The sequence below is a fragment of the Dermacentor variabilis genome, chromosome 1 (assembly GCF_050947875.1).
Source record: "Dermacentor variabilis isolate Ectoservices chromosome 1, ASM5094787v1, whole genome shotgun sequence".
Lineage (NCBI taxonomy): Eukaryota > Metazoa > Arthropoda > Arachnida > Ixodida > Ixodidae > Dermacentor > Dermacentor variabilis.
This window is the reverse complement of record NC_134568.1, coordinates 43,572,911-43,596,646: the sequence shown is the minus strand read 5'-3', so window position 1 is coordinate 43,596,646 and position 23,736 is coordinate 43,572,911. Positions and strand designations below refer to the sequence as shown.

The window sequence follows — 23,736 nt, the reverse complement described above, 5'->3', positions numbered from 1 at the left end:
TTGTTGAGACGCTCTTCCATGGGGTAGACTGATGCATGGTGCGCGTTTATTTCTGTACTGTTGTAAAAACCATTTGTTTATTCACTCAATACAAATGTACGGCTTCTTCGCCGCAGTGCATTTTAGTTACGCGGTAAAGGATACTAAAAGTGGGAGGGGGCCGCCATCACCCAGCATAGTATGTCCACTCAGGCGACCTGAGAGGCGGCGGTTGCGCGAGTGTATAATCATAGGGTATAATTAAAGAACTCTTTTTATGTCCAGTGACAGTGGCCCCTTTCCACTTTTGGTATGCTTCAACGCAGTACATTGCTTAGGCTTCACCGCAGAACACAGGTGTATTGCAAAAAAGGTAATCTTAAAAAGCTCAATTATGCAGCGTTTCTTTCGTAGCTTGCTACACCGCAATACAGAGGTGGAAATAAGGATCGTGCAGTAAAGCATACTTATAGTGGAAAGGGCACATAGGTTTGCTCATTATTTTCAATTGTGATATAATTTGCAAGTGCATCTGTGCTCTTGGTAAGCTTAATTGACAATTCTTTGTACATTACAAATTCATATTGCAGGGAAGCTTACTAAGGCACATTCGTCATTTTGTAACGCATTATTCACCTTCAATGCAGGAGCACAATGCGGTTTCATGCCTATGCTTCTGGCTGGACTGCACATGCTCTTTGAGAATTGATTCGTTGTTCATAAGTGCACTGGTACTTTACTCTTAACTGGAGGGCTGAAGTTTATACGAAAGCACAATTTTTATTAAGGGGACAAGATGTTGCCAAGATGGTTGCAGCACAGCTTTTTTTTCTTCCAGGCGCCTTTTCTATTAGAAGCTTCCATTGCAGTGTTTCGAGCCTCTTTGAGCCAGCACATAGTGTATATAAAAATCGGACACTGATTGGGAACATCACCTATGCTCTCTGCAGTAAGCTGTGCACAGGATAAGTTCATGCCTATTTATAGAAAATAATGTAGCATGGGGGGGGGCAGACAAAATAAAAGGGGGTGGGCTGAAGCAATACTAGGTGTTAAATGGTGCCTTATCCTTTCCATTCAGTTTTCTGTTTTGTGCTTTTTATTATGGATCCACCACAGTAACCACACGAGTGCTGAACTTGGGCTTGTTGGTTTCAGATCTGATGGTCGTTACTAACAGAACAGTGTGATACACGAACAAGGGCTTGGAGGCATCCGGTCACCTTGCTTGTCTCATGGTGTCGCTTTGTGAGCACCATGAGCCTCCAGACCAACTCGGAAGAAAGGTTTCTTGCAATCGCTTCTGAACTGTATTGCCACCAAACCAACAGTGCTCTCAATGACAACTTTTGGACAGTAGAATGCTTGCACCCAGCAAAGTCTAAGAAGGAAGCATTCAGGATGTGCCAAGTGGGCCTTTTAAAGCTGGCAGCATTGCTGAAGGGGCTTTGCCTATCCGCCCTCTTTATGGATGCACAAGGATGATTTCTTCTTTCAGAAGGATTGTTTCAGAGGTGTCACATGGCAACAGTGTTGGGTGTTTAGTAGCAGATAAGCTTGCCTTTGGCCACTGTCAATAATCTGTTTCTTCTCCAGTGCCCCTGTGAAGTGCCTACTTTTTGGACACAATGTGCTCTCCATGCATGCATGCATCTTTAACTTGTAAAGATGTCTATTACCCCTTGCCTCAAGCCGGTCCTTGCTGATGTCAACCAAGAAGGCAGTGGGGAGTATGGCGATGCACACTTACAAAGCACTGCTGATACCAGTGAAACCAGATTAGTGGAGCTGCCGTTTTTTTTATCCACTCCATCTTCATCAGTTACAATGAGCAGTTCTTTGTCCAAACAGAAGGCATATGTAGTTGGTCATGCATAGCCTGCGCACTAAGATTTGTTGGCGTGTTACAAGAGACGTGCCTGAGAACCTTAGCAGTGTCTATACGCAAAAACCTTCTGATGTGTTGACGACTTGCTTCTGTTTATCACAGTTTACCTGATGAAGCCAGCAACTTGGTCAATTAGATGTTCAACAGGCTTCCCACTAGTTTTCCCAGCGTCTCCTTTACCAGTGTGCTGCTCATTAATATCTGGTTTCTTGACCTTGCACTGCACTTCAACCATGGCCACACCTGCTGAACCTATAGTGTGCGTTCAGAAAAGTGCTATACATCACGTTGCTCCAAACTCATGACAAGCTAGAAGGCCTTGAGGAACACCTTCATTAATTTCCGTCCTCATCATACTGTAGGAAGCTTCGCATGACAAGTGCGACAATTACCATCTGCTGGTTTTTCAGTGCTATTCCTGTCCAGCTTGCTGAAAGCTATCCTGAATGTTTCAAAAGCAAAACTGCTGCCGGACAAGGAGTGCATAAAGCAAGGGTAGCTATAACCATATATGTCACACAAAATGAAGAAGGCCTCCGAGTGTACAGGCGGTTTAATTCATATCCAACAAGCTTGGTTCTCTCTTTGCAAGTGAGTAAACCCAACTTGCCCCAAAAACATGGCCTGTGACAAACTATGTGCCAGATGCTGTGTCCCCTGCAAAGCTGAAGATGTGTACAAGATCCTGACACCCGCAGTGGCTTCTACACTGCGCAAACAGTTTACTATAAGAACGACTGCCTCAACTAATATGCTAATAACATGAAAACGGGCAGAAATTTGGCTATTCATTGGGCCCCATTGCAGGTGCAAGCCACTCTTCCGCCAGATGCGTGTTGTTCACAGGAACTGGAGCTATACAAATGCAGATAAAAACAATGATGTTTGAAAGTAGTAGAGTTGAACTATATTCTGCACAAACAGTGCTACTTGCAGTGCTGGTAACTTATAGCTACAATTCATGGCTGCCCCACCATGCAAAGGCACTATTCTTGAATTAACTTCTATTTATGGTGGCCATATATTGCAAGTACATATCATCCACATTGTGTGCAATATGATTAAATGATATCAACTTTGATAGCCATTCCTAATCTGAGATACAACAAAAGAACTAATATAGGCAACAAATCGTAATTCAAAAAGACAACCAGTGCACAGGATAAGTGACAGACTTCCTTTTATTGAACAAAAGTCACATGTCAACAACAGTGGGTAGCAAGCTTGGGTGACAGAGGCAAAACTTAGCGAAATGCTACACTCATACTCAAATGTAAAACGGCCTATGACACAAAAAACATTATATTTTACTGAATGAAAGGGCAAGACTCCATCCAAGAATGCACTATGGCACCACATAATTGACATGGTGTAAAAGATGTTAACATGCCCTCTCCATAAAAAAAAGAAACACTTAAAACATGCCTTAAAAGGCAATGTGCAGAGTCTGAAAGCAAGGAAAAACAACCCAAAAAAGGTTTCGCTAAGTCTTTCAATGATTAAAATTGTCAAACTGTCTTGTCACTTCTTAATGAATCTTCACAGCGGAAAAGGATGAAAAGAAAGCCCAATAGCAGCGCCACAGAAAATGTCACCAAATAAATAAACCTTGCTTACCAAGGATACTGATTTAGTTGTCTGACTCTGCAAAATAATTGTGTATGAGCTTTTCTTGTTTAGAACGGTTTAGCAGATAGCGGAAAAAATGGACATGAGAGCACCAGGTGCATGCATAGTCGATGCACGAAGAGCCACTGTTTTCTTACTTTTTTTCTCTACTACTATTCACGAATATGTAAGTGCCTTAACAGCACTGCTAAAATCCTACTGCAAAACACAAGATTGGGCAAGTTGTGGCATAACGAAAATTGGAGTTCCACTCATACTGTGAAAGTGATGCAATAAATGGTGAAATATGCGCAGGAAGCTTGCTTCATTCGGTGTTTGTTGAAGTGAACACTTGCCAGTGCAAGTCAGTAATCTCCTTTAAAGTAAAATAAGTGGGAGTTGTGCCTCCCAGTGTTGAAGTGGAAAGACTAGTTTTCTTCCTCCTCTTTCACATCCAGACTTGGTCTCTGGTCTCCAGAAAAACAACCCTTTAGCTTCTTACTGCTGAATTAATTTGGTTTTCTCAAAGCTATATTTGAGCTACCCATTGCTAGGTCTCGCGCTCTGCCCCATCAACCAGCCCCATCCAGCAAATCTGAGAAGCCAAGCACTAGAAGATTAATAAAGCAGATGCACCCAATCACTGTCATTACATGTAAGAAGAAAAATTAACATAGTACTGCCTTCACAAGTGGGGAAAGTGATGAGTAAGAATTTGAAGACGTGGACGCCAGCTCTATATACAGCACGCAGACATTGAACAGGTGTTAGCCAATCATGGCACCTGTTGGCTAGATCGCACTCTCCAGGATCGGTATTCGCCACGACTGTACCTTCAGCAGAGTGGCTGAAATGTAGAATTGTGGACTGCCAATCTTTTGATCATATGTTTGAATGAATCACAATGAGAACTTTATCTGCAATATTCTAGCAATAAATTTGGGAATTAGAGTGACAACACCAGTAGACATCAGAACCAGGGGAGTTGGCCCATAGCAGCTATTGGTGTAAAAAAGAAGACTGGCATAAGAAGAATTGAGATGTGCACGCTACATGCCTTTGTTCTGGTAGTGTTCCACTACTTTGGTGCTACAGTTAATGATCTCGAATGAGTTCAAGGAGCAAGAATTTAGTCCAGAAAAAAATATTACACATAACAGCTGTATCTAGTTGTATCATTTGCCTATGCCGCTGTATATAACCCTGTCCACGCTGCTAGGAAGGGAAGCGTAGCAGAGGGCGGCAGAAAGTTGGGTGGGCGGATGAGGTTAAGAAATTTGCAGGGACAACATGGCCACAATTAGTACATGACCGGGGTAGTTGGAGAAGTATGGGAGAGGCCTTTGCGCTGCAGTGGGTGTAACCAGACTGATGATGATGATGTCCACACTTACCTAAAGCACATGAGTGGCATCCTAAACAAAATTGAGCTTTTGATATTGCTTTGGAGAAAATTAATCTGTTTCAGCCTAACAGTATGTATACATATTGCGCATACCTGCATTCGGTGTACCTTATCACCAACTGTTAAGTCACCTTCTTACCTCATCAGCAAATCACTCCTGCAACCAAGTGTGCTGGTCCGGGTTTTACCTGCATTTCCACCTGTGCAGTTGGTAAAAGTCTTTGGCTGTTTACTATAACTTCATATTCAAACATATGGTTGCATTAGAGGCTTTCACACCACTAATGACTGGGCAGGCTTCACGAAAGGCCACCAGTACCTCCTCATTGCAGACTGTGCTCAACATCCTTCTTGGTTGGACTGTGACTAAGAACCCATACATCTTTCCTCCAAAGCGGCTGGCATTGACGATGGTTTGATGCAGAAAGAGGCTATTGTCTTTCCCAGATGCTGGTTCAGCCTCGCGAAGCACATTCCTTCAGCCAATATGCACACTGTCAATGTGAGTGAGACTGATCAAAGGTTGTCTATGGTGTCAGGTTTCTTGCCTGGTTTCGGTAGTGGCATCATGACCAAGTGTTTTCACTCTGTGGGGAATTCCAATATTCTAGATTTCATTGATTACAAGCAATAGTGCTTGCTTCCTTGTTTCGGCACGATTCCTCAACATCTGAAAGATGACTCCATCTTTGCCATGTGCACTCTGTGGTGTCTGCTTCGTCAAGGTGGCATCCTCTTGGCCGTATGTCTTTGCATCCCCAGTGCGGGTGATGTGCATTGAGCTCACCTCGACTGAGTATTACGTGCTTGTGAAAGCGAATTTGAAGCTGTCAAAGCCAAGTGAAGTCGCCTTGGCTGTGGTGCCTGGTTTTGGGACAGAGGTAGACCAATGCCAAAACGGCTTTTAGCCTGCAGCACACCACCGCAACTTTCTGATGAGACATATGTTTATTCAAGCCGTTTCTTCCTTGCCCTAATTCAATAATAGCCAACTTTAGCAGCTGCAAATCAAGCTGACTTCAGAAGACTGCTGATTTTTTAGCCACTTCTAGTAGATTATTGCATGGTTAATTTTCTAGTTGGGCATGACATGCTTTGTGCTTAAAAAATGAACTGTTTAAAGAATTATTGGAGTAATATTAGGACAGGCAACTCTGATTGAATCATCACTGCTTTTGTCGCAAAATGTGGCAATGAGCTAGGCAGATGCTGTCACAAAACCATAGGTTGTACAAGTACAGACGAAACAAAATTGGAGTTGTGAAATTCAAAGCCATATTTTTACAGCCTCTCTTTATACTTCTGACATTAGAGAGCGTTAGATTAGTGGACGCAAGCAGCGTGTGTAAACAAGCACCACGTTTGGGTATTTCTGGCACCCATGTGGTTCGCATAACCAAGCAGCACACGAGTCGCTTGCATCCTCTTATGCAGTACTATTATTTTCATTGTAAAACAACCAATATCAAAGTAAGTCTGATCAGCCTGCATCAATATGCTAGAAATTTTTAAGCACTTAAGGTGTGTTGGTTGAATGTTTAAAGCACTTCACCACACCCTTGGTCACTAGACTTGAACTTTCCAGTATTACTTGCTAATCAACTCTTGAGGTGTTTACGTTGCTTTTCTGTGCTGTAAGATTAGTTTGACAGTCCTAATAGAATTGTTAAAGTGAAGGTATGAGCTGTTGTATTGGCCATGTCATTCTATAACTGTTAGATCTGACACTGTCAAAGCACTTGGCAACATTAATCAGCTTCACCTCACTATATATATGTATTGCGGTAGGACCATTCAGCACGTGAAAATAAAAATACCGGCAAATAGAGAGTTCGAGAGCACCTGAGATTATAGTAAAGCGGGCGGGGCAGTATGTTCAAGGTAACAAATGTGTTGCGGTGAAGTTATTGCAGACGTATATACACATTCATTCGTCCCAACTTTGCACCGAACCCTGCGTCCCGTTGCTAAAACTAAGAGCGCGAAAAACGGGCACAAATGCAGCTGAAGATTACAGGGCACAGTATTAGGCTCCACCTCACTGTGCTTATCGCGCCCTTAGTACGAATAATATTAAACATCTACTCTGCATTTCGTGGAATTCTGGCAGATCATGTGACATCACTAAAGCTCCGTTATGTTCACAGCACTACGCGATAATTGTCGTAAAGCCCACGATAAAAGTAAATCACATGAAGTGACGGATAGTGCACTAGCGCTGAACACTATTGAAAACATGCGCTGCCCTATTTCAAGGACGCGTGAACAGTTGTGAGCAAACACCACCTTATGCATTATATTACTTACGTAAGTCGTGGCGAAAAACACGTGCAATACCTCCGCCTACGAGTCCCGTCAAGTAAAAGTGCATGTGCGATGTGATGACGCTGCCGAAAAGGGGCGAACACGACGACGCTGCTGCACAGCGCCGGTTCGCAAATTGCATTGCCGTGGCGCTACGCCACTTGAATAATTAAATCGTCAGCACCAATGAATTCTTCAGAAATACGGATCTCACACCACCAGAGTTCACCGAGACTTAAAGCCGACATGCCACACCACTACTACTGCGCGACTTTTAGCCAACAAGTACTGATCCCACTGCGGAGACACACGACCAGCGGGCGGCGTGGGCCGGAGATTCAACGCACGCCACGGCATCGCGGTTCGCAGAACTTCGCTGCCGAGGCGCTAGGCCACTTCGACATTTCAATTGTCGAGGAAGCACGGGTCACACAACGCAGATTCTGTACTGCCAGAGCTCACCGAGGCGAAAGCACAGATGGCGAAAGCCGCACTGTCGCATCACCACTACTCACGGCTTTCCCGCTAAGTACGTACAACCAACACACAAGCAACGCAAGCACAATCACATAAGCAACGTTGAACAACGCGCGGTCCGCGCGAGCCGGTGAACGATCACGCCGAGAACGAACACGCCACGGCGTCGCTCGGCGCAACCATCATGCCTTCTCAAAAGTCCCTAAACGGTCCTGTCCCTAGGCACCTAGGATCAGGTCACGTGAGGGATTTTTGTACGACAATTAGACGCACGCTGTACGGAGAGAGCCTAGGTTTGAAAGGAAACGTTGAGCCTAGGTTTCTTTTTTTTTTTGGGGGGGGGGGGGGAGGGGGTGATTCGCCGCAAGGAGAGAGAAGGGTAAGAGGGAAACATTAGCGTCCAGTGTCCCCGACCGTGAGCGCCGGTCTGCAGCCGCAACAGCGGCAGTGACCTGCCGAGTTAGACAAGGACAATTTGTGTTTCCCGAGTCTGTATTTTTAATGCACCTGCCGCTCTGGCCAACGAACGGCTTGCTGCAGGTCAAGGGCACACACCACAGAGATCTTGAACGAAGCGCAATGCTTCCTGTGCTTTATTAGATAGCCGCTTTCGCTATGCTAAAAGGGGGCTCCAATTCTATTCCTCACACGCAAGCACAACTGTGAAAGCGTATTTGGCGTGGTGAAGGCTGTCTTGGCACCGTAGATATATACTAGATAACGCTTGAAAAAGGTTTAATATAAATCACATCGAAATTTGTAGCCACCATAGCAGTTCAAGAATGAATAATCTAGTATACAATGCAAGGTCAGCGTTAACTCAAAAACCACTTTCTTTTTCTTTTCTTTTTTTCTTGGGGGATGGGCGAGTTTTAATGTCATGAATAGCTTTGTGTAATTTGCGGATCCAGCACAGTACACTAAAGTTAATCAAGAATTCGCAGACAACATAATTGTCGCACCGCTACCCAGGAATATGCACCCAAAACATAACATCAACAGGAGAGTTGCGCGAGCCAGGGCGTTAATCAAGAAAATGGATAAAGGGGGCAGAGGAGCCTGCTTTGTTGATTCGGCTGCTTACAACGATCGAACTAAGTTCGCGGCGGCAGTAGTGGATCATCAGGGCAATTGCACCAACTGCGCCACGGTCTACACTAGCAAACCTGAAGTCGCTGAAGAAGTTGCCGTTGCATTGGCACTAACAGACGATAGATTTACAGAAATTTATAGCGACTCGAAAACAGCTATTAGAGCTTTCAATAGGGGAAAAATTGCCCCACAGGCTGCGAAAATAATTAACAAAAGGCAAACAAATGTTGCGCGTTTCATTTATTGGTTCCCGGCGCACCTTGGTTCACTTGATGGTATTCCTGTCAATCCAAATGAATCGGCCAACAGCGTCGCCCGCGACCTTACAGACCGGGCCGCTTCTACATATGGTTTTGATTCTGCTGGATTGGAGAACTTACAGAGAGATACCCTCATTACATACAATGAAATTACAAAACATTACTACATGGGAAGGAGGGAGTTTCCACCCCCTCACTATAGACTAAACAGAGCACAAGCAGTTACACTTAGGCAATTACAAACAGAGTCTTATTATTCACCTGCACAAATAAAGGAATGGTATGACATTGCAGACATGAATATTATATGCAAAGCATGCAAAAAGGAGATATGCACGCTTGAACATATGCTCTGGGAGTGTGGGTCGCTCGGCCCTGGCATTTCCCGGAATCGGTTTTTAGGAATGATAAGATCTCCAGATCATATCCCTCAAGTCCTGGCTGTCCAGTACGCCCGTGATAGGGCTAGGAGACTTGACCTCCCGGTCCCGAAATGGGACTAGCCAGGCGGGTGGCAACACCTTGTACAGGACATGAATAAAGTTTTTTCCTCCTCCTCCTCCTCCTCCAGTAAAAACGGCTGACACTTTGCCACTTCGCTCCCAAACGCGCAAGGCGTGTATAGCTCTGGCATATTGGTTGCAATGCCATCTTGTCTTGGTTAGGGGTGATTATGTTACTTTTCTAATATCGCGTGAAATAGCAAGTGTATATTGTGCTGCCTGATTTACCCATCTACACCGCCACTAATTCCAAATGACACCTCTTTGCCCATATAACAGCGCGAACTGGAAAGTGAAGCTCGCTGCGGTGACGTGCGTCCGCTAGGAGACTGGTGTATATTAGTCCACTTCGTCAGGAATACTGACGATGGACGTTCTCAATATCGTCATAACAAAGAAAAAAAGTGGACCAACGCACTTGGACTGGTCATCTTGGCCCTGGTAATGAAAAACGAACACGGCTCGGTCTTCCTCGGGGATGAACACTGGACGCTCAGCTGTCATGCACCTCTCACTCGGATCATCGACCGAGCTGAAGTAGGCGACGGTGTCTTGCATTGTTGCCACTGCTTGTAGCAAACTTGCCGTGTCATCCTGAAATAAATATTTACAGGAAGTACGGATATGTACGAATATGTACAGGAAAGGAATTCCTGTTTTAAATGTGATAGCATTCATTCCGCCCACCGTGCACGTCTCGTGCACCACAAAAATATCTGCGAAGTTTAGCGATAAAGTCCTCTGATCAGCACTGCTCATTCGCGAAGGCGGGAGCACGCTGACTAATAAGGTTTATTCATTTATTATGGTATTAGAAATGTTGGCAACAAATAGGTAACCGGCTTCTCCCCAACGTCGCAATGTTGTGCGAGTGAAGGGATGATGCGAGGTGAAGTGCATCCTTACAGGTATTAGGCAGTTGACTACCGCGCGCTGGGCAGTCACGTGCATCTAATGAAATGGCCTTCAAGACGTGAGAGCGCGCGCCGCCAGATCACGGAGGCCTTGCAAAGAGCATCACAGCGCTGGAATTTCTAATTTCGCCGGCTACTTGCCTCAAGCGGTGAGTGAACATATTAGAAGTGTAGCGTCGGTATCGACGCACGACAAATAGAGTTGTTTAATCATGACGGGTCAAACGTGGGACGAACGAGAAAAATACAAAGAGGAAAAATACGACGTGCATTATGAACCCAACCCGCTTCATCTGTGAGAGTTCAAGTGGGAATGAGCTGGGAACGAAGTGGTGCAACGCAGTTTATACATTACGGCCTCTCGGCAACATGACGGGAATGTAGCAGAAGCGGATGCCACGTAACGTCAGGCACACCGTACGATATTTACTCTAGCCTAATTAGAGCCCCAGTCAACAGAGCTTTTCAGCGTCTAGTGATCGTCAGCTTTGACGAACGTGGAGACGTCAGTGCAAGCATCTTATATTTTAGTCTGGCCACCCCTAGAACAGTAAATGTTACTACCAGAGCGCCATTCGCCCTTGTGTGCGTGTACCGGGTGTTTCCGCGAACACTTTCAAAAATTTCTGAAAGGTAACTGTGGCAGACAGCGCAATTCTACTTCATAAGCTGGTATGCTCGAAGAGGCGGACATTACTTGCACAAAAATTGAAAAGTATAAGCTACTAATTAACGAAAACCCCTAATTAAGTTCCTAACTAATTATCTTATGGCCCATATTGCAAAATACAAATTCTAGCCATGTAGTTGACAAGGCGGATCCACTTGAAACGAATTCTCAGGATGACGCCAGTTTAGAGATATCACTCGTAATTCTCGAACTTTGTGGAGAAATGCATTGGCGTTCCAGTTACTTTCTTAACAAAGCGTAGTTTTATGCATTCAAGGAGAAACAAACACATGCCTCATCTTCTTCCGAATATTTGCTCTGGCATGATTATATCCTATACTAATCCAGGTACAACCAAATTAGGAAGACCCACTAAGCTTCAGCAAGACACTCCCTCACCAGAGCATGAATTGGCCTCCCTAGTGCAGTATTCGGCAACTCACTCCCAAATGACTCACTCAATTACCCAATGGCCCTCAGTCCCCAGCAGCTGCGGAGCACCTGAGCAAAGAGGCGGTCAGACCTGTAACGCAGCTGAGAGTGCTAAGAATCTCTGGACCCGGCCAGGCCGCGAATTGAAACTGACCCTTGCCACGTTTAACACTCGAACCCTCTCGGGTGAAGCTAGCCTAGCAGGACTCTTTGAGGAACTATCAGGCATTGTTTGGGATATCATTGCCCTTAGTGAGGTTAGAATAACTGGTGAAGCTTATACAGTGCTGACAAATGGCCACGTTCTCTGCTATAGAGGACAACCAGATAATAAGCAGTTCGTAGCAGGATTCCTAATCCATAATGACATAGCGGGCAACCTTGACGAATTCTACAGCATTAATTAGAATGTAGCTGTAGCCGTAATAAAGCTAAACAGGAGGTGTAGAATAAAGGTAGTACACACCTACGCTCCAACCTCCAGTCACGATGATGAAGAAGTAGAACAGTTTTATGAAGATGTTGAATTATCGATGCGAAAAGTGCAAACTCAGTATACTGCAGTCATGAGCGACTTCAATGCAAAAGTGGGGAAAAAGCAGTCTGGTGAACAAGCAATTTGCAACTACTGCGTGGATTAGAGGAACACTCGAGGATCGATGTTGGTAGAATTCGCAGAAATTAATAATGCGAATAATGAACACCTTCTTCAGGAAGCGTTGGAACAAAAAGTGGACCTGGAAAAGCCCCAATGGGCAAACAAGAAATGAAATTGGTTTCATACTTTCTGCTGATTCCACAATAGTGTAGGATGTAGAAGTGTTAGGTAGGGTAAAGGTGCAGTGATCATAGTTTAGTGAGGGCTAGGATTAACCTCAATTTGAAGAAAGAAAGGATAAAATTAGTCAAGAAGAAATAGGCCAACCTAGACGCAGTAAGGGTAAAAGCAGACCGATTCGGGTTGGCACTTTCAAACAAATTTGCAGCCTTAGAACAGAGAGATGAAGGTGACATAGACGCAGTGAATGAAACCTTAACTGGGCTGGCTTCAGAAGCAGCATTTGAAGTGGAAGGTAAGGCCCCAAGGCAACCAGTGGGTAAGCTCTCCCAATAACAAGGGAACTAATAAAGAAATGGCAAAGAATGGAAGTGTCGAACTCAAGAGATCAAATAGAATTCGCGGAACTGTAAAAACTAATCAACAAGGAGAAAATAAGGGATACTCTAAATTATAAGGTGAGAAAGACAGAGGAAACAGTATATAAATGGACGCAACCTGAAAACAGTGCGAAGGAAACTAAGCATCGCACAAACCAAGATGTAGGCACTGAAAGACAGACAGGGTTATATCATCAGCAATCTCAAAGATATAGTAAAAGTATCGAAATAATTCTATACTGAGCTGTTCAATACCCGAAGCAGAAACGATACCTCCATTCAAAGTAGTAATGTTAGAGCGGTTCCTTCTATAGATGAAGTGAGAAGGGTCTTGAAAGACATGAAACGTGGAAAAGTGGCAGGAGGAGATGGACTACCAATCAATTTAATCAAAGATGGTGAAGACATAATGCTTGGAACACTAGCGGCCCTTTATACGAACTGCCTGTCGACTTCAAGGGTCCCAGAGAACTAGAAGAATGCCAACATTATACTAATCCACAAAAAGGGAGACGTTAGAGAATTGAAAAAAAAATCCCATTAGCTTACTTCCAATATTATAAAAATATTCACAAAGATAATCTCCAATAGATTAAGAGCAACACTGGACTTTAGTCAACCAAGGGAACAGGCAGGTTTCAGGAAGGGATACCCTACAATGTATCACATCCATGTCATCAATCAGGTAATCGAGAAATCCGCGGAGCACAACCAGCCTCTCTATATAGCTATCATAGATTACGAAAAGGGGCGAAGCTGTATCAGCAGTGAACACTCTTTGTCGGCATCGCAGATCGCTTTCAAGGTACGGTCCGCGCGGCGGTGCCGCCGCCCGAGTACGTTTGGTCACGGTTTATAACGGTTCCACGCGGTTGAATAAGACGCTAAAGGGCGATAACGGCTGATTATGATTGGAACGTCATCAGCACACCTGTTTGCCTACGTAGCGTCACCGCTTCGTAACGTATGGCGATGCATTCAAAAGGTACTGTTCGCAAACATTCAGGCCAAAGACAACGCCATGGAATGTATGACAGAGTCAGCAAAAAGCACGTGCGTTTGAAGACGACATAATTTAAGTCGGGCACGAAAGTTGCAAATAAACGCAGCGCGAACAAGCGGCACTTAGGAGAGCGAAAAACTAACGAGGCCGCATACAACAAGCGGAAGCATACGAGATTAGTGTTGAGCGAAGAATTTCTCGCTTACCTCACAAAGCGTGGACCATTGCTTTGCGTTGAAATCAGCCCTGCTGATTCTTTGAAGCCAGACCTTCCTCTACGCCGCGTCTCACTTGTCAGGTGAAATGAGGAATAGTCGCGTGCCGTCCCTTTCCCTTGTGCTGCGCCCGAAAGCACAGCAACGCGGCATCGCGAACGTGGAACTACGCTACAAAATACAACGGAGGCATGAAACATGGCGTCTGCGTAGGCCTCTCGCAATGTTTTGCACCGCGATGACGAGGTGGAAGCAAAAAACAAGCAAGAAATAAGCGCGCGAGAGCACGTGACGCCGTTCGGCCAATGGGAGAGCCGAGCGTCGAGGGAAAGCGTAGGGGAGGAGGACGGCGGCGGCAGTCTTCGAAAGACGGCTCTACTTTTGATTTTATTTAGGGGCTTTAAACCCACCCGCAAGAAATCTACCTCCACCTACTGAAAAAGACTCCATGAATGTAATTAAATCCATGCTAGAGCAAAATTTCTCACAATTTGCCGCACAAATTGGCAAAAGAATCGAATCACTTGAGGATAGACAAATCGAGCAAGAAGCAGCCTTTGCTAGCTTTACATCCACCTTTGAGCAGGGTGGATGTAATGTAGGTGCCAGGCAGCGTCCAGAAACAACCCCCCCCCCCCCATGTACTTCAACATGGCGGGACTGCATAATGACATAACAATTTGGCAATGGAACTGTAGAAGCTTCGGATAAAAGAGAAGTAACCTGTAGTTCCACATACGAAACCTTAAAGAAAAAGCCCCCGATATTATCACCTTGCAGGAAACGTTTTGCAATGCTAAACTGCGGAACTATAAAACCTACGAAAACAAAATTTCATAGGAATACAAAATCGCGACATTAGTCCAGAGAAATCTAACGGCCGTAGAACATGACCTAGAAATGTCTGACTTGGACAATCTTCTAGTAGAACTAATTCCATAAAGGGTAGGCATACCCGCCACATTCATACTTAATGTATACAGCAACCCAAAGGGAGGACATCCCACCATTATCGAAGCAAAAATTTCTAAACATGATCCACTAGTCCTAGTGGGCGACTTTAATGCAGAACACATGGCCTGGGTAAACAGAGCCAATAAGAAGAAAGGCACGCACCTCTGGAATTAAATTACATCCAAGATGCACGCCTTACGCTACACACAGACCCAGTCACCCCTACTATAATTGGCAGGAGAATACAAGTTAAGACGTCTCCGGACCTGACGCTCACAAAGTACGTAGTGGAAGTCAAATGACAGAACACCATTACTAACCTAAGTAGTGACCACTAAATAGTGGCAACTACTATAACTGCCAAAAACCTCAGAGGTACAGGCAGGAAACTGGTCCCAATTACGGACTGGGGCAAATGCAGACAACGCAGAGATGAAAACGCACCGAATTAGATAAGCAAACTAGAGGAGTAGATCAGACTTCATCGATGATGTTAAAACAGTAATCAAATCAATTCCGTCCTCAGAGGCACCACATCTATGGACAGTCGGCTGCTACATATGTAGGAGGCATACGACAGTCTGGAGAGAAGGTGGCAAACGCAGATACTCAATCGGCCACTGCGCATTAAAATTGCGAAGCTGTCCAAAGAGATAGAAGATTATGCACAACAGCTTTCCAGGCAAAAATGAAGCCAAGTCTGCGGCGACCAAATGAGTGGCAAACTTGGACTCAAGGATACTCGGCACTTCCTCAGACACCTGCTGGATCTAGAGAACAGCAAAATAGCGCAGAGTAAAAAGATTATAAGTTTAGTGCATAATCAAGCACTCACGGATAAAGAACTCGTCGAGGAACTCAGACAGCGATACGCAGACACATCAAACAAAGTCGCTCTGCCGAGCTACTAGGGAACCCCAAACCACAAACAGGACGAGGACTTCGAAGAGTCTGAAATGTGGGCTGTGCTTCAGACTCCGGACCTCCTCAGCTCCAGGCGCGCACGGGATTACAAACAAATCACTAAGAAACTTAGATGATGCCTCGATTGAAGCAAGTACTAAATACTTTAACGAATGTTGGGAAAGAGGGGAACTCCCCTCATCTTGGAGGCATGCAAATATAGTCTTCATCCCGAAACCGGCAAAGAAGCTGGACTTGCAGAACCACGATGTTCTGCAAGTCAAGTCTGTATCTCTCACTTTCTGCTTAGGCAAAGTGCTAGAGCACGTAATTATAAGGAGGCTGCAGAGCCACATGGATGACAGGAATTAGTTCCCGCACGCCATGACTGGCTTTACAGCAAATCTATAAACACAAGGCATCATACTGAGACTCTCAGAAGAGGTTTTACATCACAAAGAAAGAACTACAGCTGTCCTAGCCCTCGGTCTAACAAAATCCTTTGACAACATTACGCATGAAGCAATCATGCTTGCATTGGAGAAACTCAATGTCGGACACAAAACTTGCAACTATACCAAAGCCTTCCTCTTCGACGGGGCTGCCGAACTCCAACTAGGCTCCGTCGCATCTTCCACATTGAAACTTGCCAGCAAGGCAACCCCACTGGGATCAGTACTATCCCCTTTCCTATTTAACATCTCGCTTAAACCGCGCTTAGCACAATTGCTGGTTTAAGACCCTAACGATATCACCTTCTGGGTAATACTGGAAGCGATAGTGAGATAGAGGAAACATTATACAAGCAGGAGGAGAAAGGTATATCATGTGAATTAAATAGGTATCTCATGCTGTGATTATAAGGGCTCAACCACAAGCTCAAAAACACCTTCCCCGGACATGATGCGACGGTAGGTGGCACATACGTACAAGTGCAGACCCTTAAAATCCTGAGGATGCACGTACAAAGCAACGGAAAGAAGGTAGTCACACTCAGCAAAATCATAGGGTTCGTTAGCCAAACAAACAGGCTATTTAGGCGAGCAGCAAACATACATAAAGGCATGAAAGATGCGAATCTCTGGCAACTTTTGCGAACCTTCGTCCTGGGCCGGATAGTATATCCCCTTCCTTACCTGCACCCTTACCCGGCTGAAAAGCAGGAAATCGATTGCCTAATTACACAATCAAATCAGACCTTCATCTCCCTAGATATTGGGCTAATGAGAAGCTCCTAGAATTGAGAATCCGCAATACCCTAGAGGAGCTCGCCGAGGCACACTAACTGGCATGGCTGGAGACACTATCCAAAACTGAAGTATGAAGACACATACTGGAGGATTGGAGGATCCGATATGGATCCACACATACTTCAATGTGCAAACTCCTGCTGATATACCACATAAACGTAAGGATAGACCCAATACCAAAAAATACGCATCCTGAACATCACAAGGACAGAAGGACAGTAAAAGCTAAAGCTCTACATAAACACTGCTCGGGCCCGCAGGATATACGGCATGCGGAAAACGCCGACAACGCCCCCTGTCGCCAAGGCTGCGAAGCTTAGGCAAGCTCGGGCGAGCACTGTACCCGTCAGCGCCTATGCGCGTGCTGTCATGTTTGCGTTCTTGATCGTGATTTAACGCTTCTGTCACCCTTCACCGATGTCTTAAAACAACTACTGTGTAATTGGGTGCTTTAAAACGGACAAAAACTCGTCAGGCACAATCTTAGTTTATGGTGCTGCTTCACTAGCAAGAGCGACAGCGGCGTTGGATCGTGGCGGTTCGATAGAGAAGATAAGCAATCGCGCTTTGTTTACTGCAGTTTTAGAGCGATTACTATGTTTTTATTTTTTGGTTGATGTCGCTGCGCCTTTAGTGAACGCTTCCACGTTTAACCTTACATTAGATTATTAGATTATGGGGTTCTGAGTGCCAAAACCACGATATATCATGAGGCACGCTGTATAGTCGGGGGCTCCGGAAATTTTGACCACCTGGGGTTCTTTACCCTGCACCTAAATCTAAACAGGTGTTTGCCCATTGCGCCCCCATTGAAATGCGACCGGCGTGGACGGGACACGATCCCTCGACCTCGTTCTTAGCAGCTCAACACCATAGCCACTAAGCAAGTAGGCGGGTATGGTTAACTTGTTCACCTCGTCTACAGTTCAGCAGATACAATAAACATTATGTTGCTGTTACTGATGAGATGTAATGCCACTTTTAAAAAAAGAAAGAAAGATGCGAAAAGCTAAGCCAGAGAATGCAGAGCGAAGCTGTGGAGAGAAAGAGAAAGAGAGAGGGGAAAGTCAAGGAGGTTAACCAGAGGCGAGTTTCCGGTTTGCTACCCTGCACTGGAGTGCAGGATATGGGGTTTGTAATGACGACAAAGAGGGAGAGAAGAAAAAAAGTAAAAAAGAAGAAGAAGAAAAAGAAAACACGTGACAGAAAAGGCGTTCCAATCACAGGCGTTCACACAGGCCGGTCGATATCAAGAAGCGCAGTAGCGCTTGCACGGCCTTCTGATGCGATGTTAAGTCGCGTCGATGCAAAATTACTTCTTCCGACAGAGGCTGGTCGTCCAACTGGTTCAGCACGACGGAAAGCTGTTGTCCCTGCACGCTGTACTGCGGGCACTCGCAAAGAACATGACGAGTGGCGAACATGGCGAAGCTGTGAAGCGCTCATTGTGTTTGGACGTTTTGAACAAAGGGCTCTCTCTTAGAAAGCAGGTGACGGCGTCTTCAAAGAAGCGTCACGCAATCTCGCATGCCTTGCACGGAATCGGCTGTTGCTCTACCTATCGATGGACCTGAAATGCGACTTGCAGCGTAGAACGTTTGGTGCACGCTCGCCTCAGCTATCTGCAGTTGACTGTACAAATTGGCGTCTGTGGGCATTAAGGGCTTTTGACGGAGCATTCAACCTCGTTTTAAATGACTCTCAATATCATATCGCGCTAATTGGAAATACCTGAACTTCGAAGCCCTGATGTCTGCAACTAATGGAAATTCACTTTACGCCAGCTGTGTCATGCGCTGTGGTAAATTCTGAAACCTTCATATTTCCTTTTTTTTTCTTGTTTTGCTAGTGGTCTAGCGAGTGCTTGTTCACTTATTATTGTTTGCATGAAATGGGTCAATATACGTTGATATTGCTTCACTGTAGTTGTCTCTGCTTTGAAAATGATTGCAATGTAGCACGGGGTTTACAAGACTTATTTAATGCCGTGCTCTGCATTTGATTTCAAATTATTAATATTGTGTCAACGTACTCTATTAACTAATATAGAAGTGCTGCATTGGCTGTTTAGACTCGGGGCGCTACAAGAAGCGATACAACATATGGTTTAATTATATATTTGGGTGCGAGGGTGATACTAGTAAAAATCGTGGTGGCACTAAAAAATAACATAAAATATAAAAGCAATCTGCTCTTGACTGACCAGAGAGGCAAATTTTCAAGTATGGCGTCTTCTGATATCTCATTCGCGTGCTCCCGTGAAATCATCGAAACGCTCTGCCTCTTTAACCATAGAACATGTGAAATCCATGCTGTGCAGACAGTGGTAAGACGCAAGCATTAAAAAAAATCAATCTTTAATTATTGCCGGAATCCTATATGTGCTATATTTCTCAAGCTCATCGTGCTGGTTTGCAAGCGTTACCGTCGCTGGCTTCTTACGTAGACGCGCCTGTACGAGCCACGCATTCGCAGGCACGATGGCGCTCCCCGAACCTGCTATAAAAAATACACGGCATGTAAACGAAGCAAGTGTGTGCATAAAGAACATTGGTTCACAGGCCAACAAGTGAAGCCATTAGCGGCCGGGGCGTTATATGAAAGCAGCATATTGCCGATGAGCTCCACTTCGTAGGCAAGCTTGTTGATGCTCATCTGCGGCAAACACTTGGCCCGTAAGGAGACAATGTCGTCCCAGACAGCCGTGAAGTCGGACACATGTCCACTACTGTACAGTGCGATTTCCTTGCGCACACTGAGACCGCAGAAGTAACTATCTGGGGCGCGCACAAGCAGCAAATCGCACGCAGACTTCAGTCGTGCCTGCAGTGCAAGCAGGCGTCTCCGGCACGAGGCCCGCCTGCGGTTCCAACGGCCGCCACTACGCGGCTTTCAGTTAGTCCACGTCGACGTCGCAGTCAAGGCTAGGCCCACTCTGCAGCAATAGTTTGTTGCACGCATGCAGAGGAAGCAGAAGCAGCTATAGCTCTGTCTCTAAATGGCACCACCGCGAAAATCATTTCTAGCGAACCTAAAACTGCAGTTATATACTTTACGCGTGGCAAAATTCACAAACCGGCCCTGCAAACTCTAAACAAATATCCACCACCTGATCGTCGGATTCAAATGATCTGGGTCTCGGCACATTCCTCGCACATGAAATGAGGCCAAACAATTATGCCCGAGATTTCGTCAGCCGGGAGGTGGGAAGCCTCGATCTGGGTTCAGCGAGGGATCTCATGGGGACGTTCCACGAAGTTACTATGCACTACCGCGAAGGTAGACAAAAATACCCCCACCACATAAATCACTTGATAAACTGCAACAGGTTATACCTGCACACAGTAGACGGGCTCGTTTGCCAGCCCTTACAAGTATTCACTGATACATCCTGGCTGCTTCTCATCTAAGAGCAAAAACTGCGACGCCAATAAGGCGGACCTGACACATGTAATGAACGACTGCCCCGGCCTAAAGCCTATGGCGGAACTCCAACTTAATAACACTTCGGACTGGGAGGTAGCGGTGTCCAGCTCGGATCCCGCAGTCCTGCTGCGGACCGTTAACTGTGCTTAACGGCCACCTCACAGCGCCTGGCAGAAGAAAGCACCCAGTAATTTAAAGAACTCTAACATCTCACGAAAATAAAGCTTTTCCTCCTCCTCCTACACCTCATAGTCGTCATGTCATCGTCGTTTACGCCTTTGTCGTTCCATCGATATTATTCCTTCTTCGTCAATTCATCCTCACTGCGTCAGCGTCATAGAGTCGTCGTCATTTTATTCATGTTCATGGGCGACCTTGGCAAGCGAGTGCCATAGCAAATTGGGACGATATAGAGTTTTAGAATAGGGGCTCCGAAGGTTTGGGGCCAAAAAAAAAATAGCGTCAAAGCCGCTGCGCATGCGCATGGCGCAAGGCGCAAACTGCGTTTGGGTTTTGCGTCGGCACGCTATTTCACAGATTTAGCGAGAGCTCCAAAAGCTTTGCTTTAACAAACATGGCAGCACCCATCGAAGCGACGGCTCTAACCTACCACCAAACTAGCTTCGATTCGTGGTAACGCGTGAAGTTCGCAAGTTAGAAGAAGTGACTATGGTTATCGCTTTCTCGCAACTAACGTGTGTTATGAAGATTGATTCATTAAACGACGCTGATTCCGAATTCGATTATCGATTCATGTCTCGTGGGCCTAACACGGCTTAGCTTGGCTGGTGAAGGCGCGTAAAGTTGGTTACTAAAAACCAAGTGCAACAAATTGCTTGCTGCTAATAGAATAACCTCTCAATTGTAAATTAACGCGGAAACTCCAATGTGAAAATTACTCTTCTTATCATAAAATGGTATACTTTATTTAATTATTTATTATAGCTTTTCTTTGACGCCGTAGTGGCGCTGCAAGCGCAAGTTTGCAGATGATTGTGTAATCTACCGCAAAGTTACTAACACATCTGATCACACACTCATTCAGAACGATCTCAATAATGTACAAGAATGGTGTAATCGATGGCTAATGAGCCTAAATCCTAACAAATGCAAGCTCGTGTCTTTCACTCGCAGCCGTAACCCCCTCACATTTACCTATTCCATTGCTGATGTTCCAATAGAATCAGTCCAATCATTCAAATACCTCGGTGTCATCCTATCTTGTGATCTGTCCTGGCGCTTGCACGCTACTACCATCATCTCAGCTGCTAATAGATCACTGGGATTTCTTAGGCGACATCTGCGTCATACCCCACAACAAGTAAAAGCATTGGCCGATAAATCATTTGTAAGCTCGAAACTTGAATATGCATCTCCCACCTGGAATCCGCATCAGATTTATATCACAAATTCACTTGAGGCTGTGCAAAATCGCGCTAGTAGGTTTTTTCAATCTTCATATTCATACGATATCAGCATTGCATCGATGAAAACGGAATCTGGCTTGGAAACGCTTTCTTTCCGTCGACATGTTGCCACCCTCTCTCTCTTCCGTTCATTTTTTTTCAGCTCCCTAAATCACCCACCGTACATCACGCCCCCTTCGTACATATCTCATCGCACCGGTCATCCGCTTCAAGTTGCACGCGCACGTGCTCGGACCACCACTTTTCAAGCATAATTTTTTATTCGAGCATGAAGGGACTGGAACGGCCTTCCACACGCCATCGCAGCCATCACAAGCCCATCTGCCTTTACTGAAGCTGCTGTCACCCATTTCTGAATATGAATGCCTGTTTCTAATGTTTATTTTATTAACCACCCCTTATGTAATACCCCTCCAATGGGTTATTTAAGGTAATAAAGTGAAGTGAAGTGAAGAAGCTAGCCGCAAACGCAAAGCCCTATTCTAAAACTCTTCACTCCTGTGTGCCCCAACGCTAAGACCCACAAAGCTCTTTGGTTTGGGGCCCCTATTCTAATACTCTCTGATATCGGAGTATGAAACATAAAGCCGAAGCAACGAAAGTCTCACAATTACCAATACACTTGTGAAATAAACGTGACTTCAGGAATATGGTCTGTCGCTACATTCCTCGACTGCTATTTTCATTACCGCCGATAGTCATCGTAAGATGAGTTCTGCTGTAATTTTTTAGAGCGCAGCTCTTCGGCGCCCGTTCCTGCGCTGCGAGCGTCGGCGTTCCCATCGTAACCGAGCGAACGAGCATAGCGAAAGATGGAAGCGAACGCGGCGCGCAGCGAGGAATGAAAAAAGCAGTAGGCACGAGTAGGACAGCGAAGAGGAGGGTGCAGCAGAACAATGAAGCGGAAAGGGGAGGAGGTATGTCGAAAGCGTGAGAAGAGCGTATTGTCGCGCACGAGGGGCTTTTCGGCGATGGCTACGAGATGGCGCCTGAGTAGCGCGCGTTGTATAAGTAACTAATTAAGAGCAAGAACCAAATCAGGAAAGAAATAATTTATGACAACTCAAAGGGAAGCTCATTACTTTTCGAAGCGATATCGGGATGTCTTAGAACACGCACCTATAAAGCGAGATATAAGACGGAAGAAGAAGCATGTGCTTGCTGCGGTAAAGCTAGGGAGCATGTTTTATTAGAATGTGAAGACTTCTGCCCAGCGGTCGATTTAGGTACCACTGGCCTCATTGATGTCCTTGGGTTCAGCGAGAGCAGTGGAAAAGTAAACATGTCCGCAATAGGAATTAGTAAGAGGTGATTGGAGCATTGATGGAATAAAGGTAGGGAAACGACAAAAAATGGAGACGTACAAAAGCACAGTTCGAAATAGGGGATCCGAAAATTTGGGTGTGGTTGTTCATAGTGTTTTTTTTTTGTTTTCTTTTCTTTTTTATTGTTTAACCAATCAAGGACATTAGGCAGTGTAATAGCAAGAGCTTGGTGGCGCAACCCACCGCCCCGTTCCAAAGAGGACGCTCATAATATTCATCTATCCAGTCATTGCATTGCCCCCCAGCCTCCGAAAGTAGCGCTAACCACTTCCCTCCTCATCCGCTCGGCGCGGCCTCGATGGTGGCGCCGCCCATACTTGCCATGCCATAGCAGACGACGGCTAACACGCTACCTGAGGAAATGCGCGGAAAAGTTCGTTCGAGCCCTGCGGAGCAGTTTTTTCAATCAACATCTTGCTTCGTCTGTCGGTAATTGGCCTTAAGAATGTCGTGTTGGAATTGCCGAAAAAACTGAAAAAAGGACCATTATATAAGGCGTAAAGCACACGCATGTTGAGAGTTCGTGTTGCTGAAACACGACGC

The 23,736-nt window shown here is 45.3% G+C and overlaps 1 protein-coding gene across 2 annotated transcripts in view; it reads right to left on the bottom strand.

Moving 5' to 3' along the window:
• The window catches only part of LOC142571007 (uncharacterized), a 124,054-nt gene that overhangs the window by 4,036 nt on the left and 96,282 nt on the right, over nucleotides 1–23,736 (bottom strand). For both annotated transcript variants that reach the window (XM_075679310.1, XM_075679316.1), the window contains exon 4: nucleotides 9,935–10,110. In XM_075679310.1, the coding sequence (XP_075535425.1) occupies nucleotides 9,935–10,110 (176 nt within the window). The remainder of the gene's footprint in view (nucleotides 1–9,934; nucleotides 10,111–23,736) is intronic.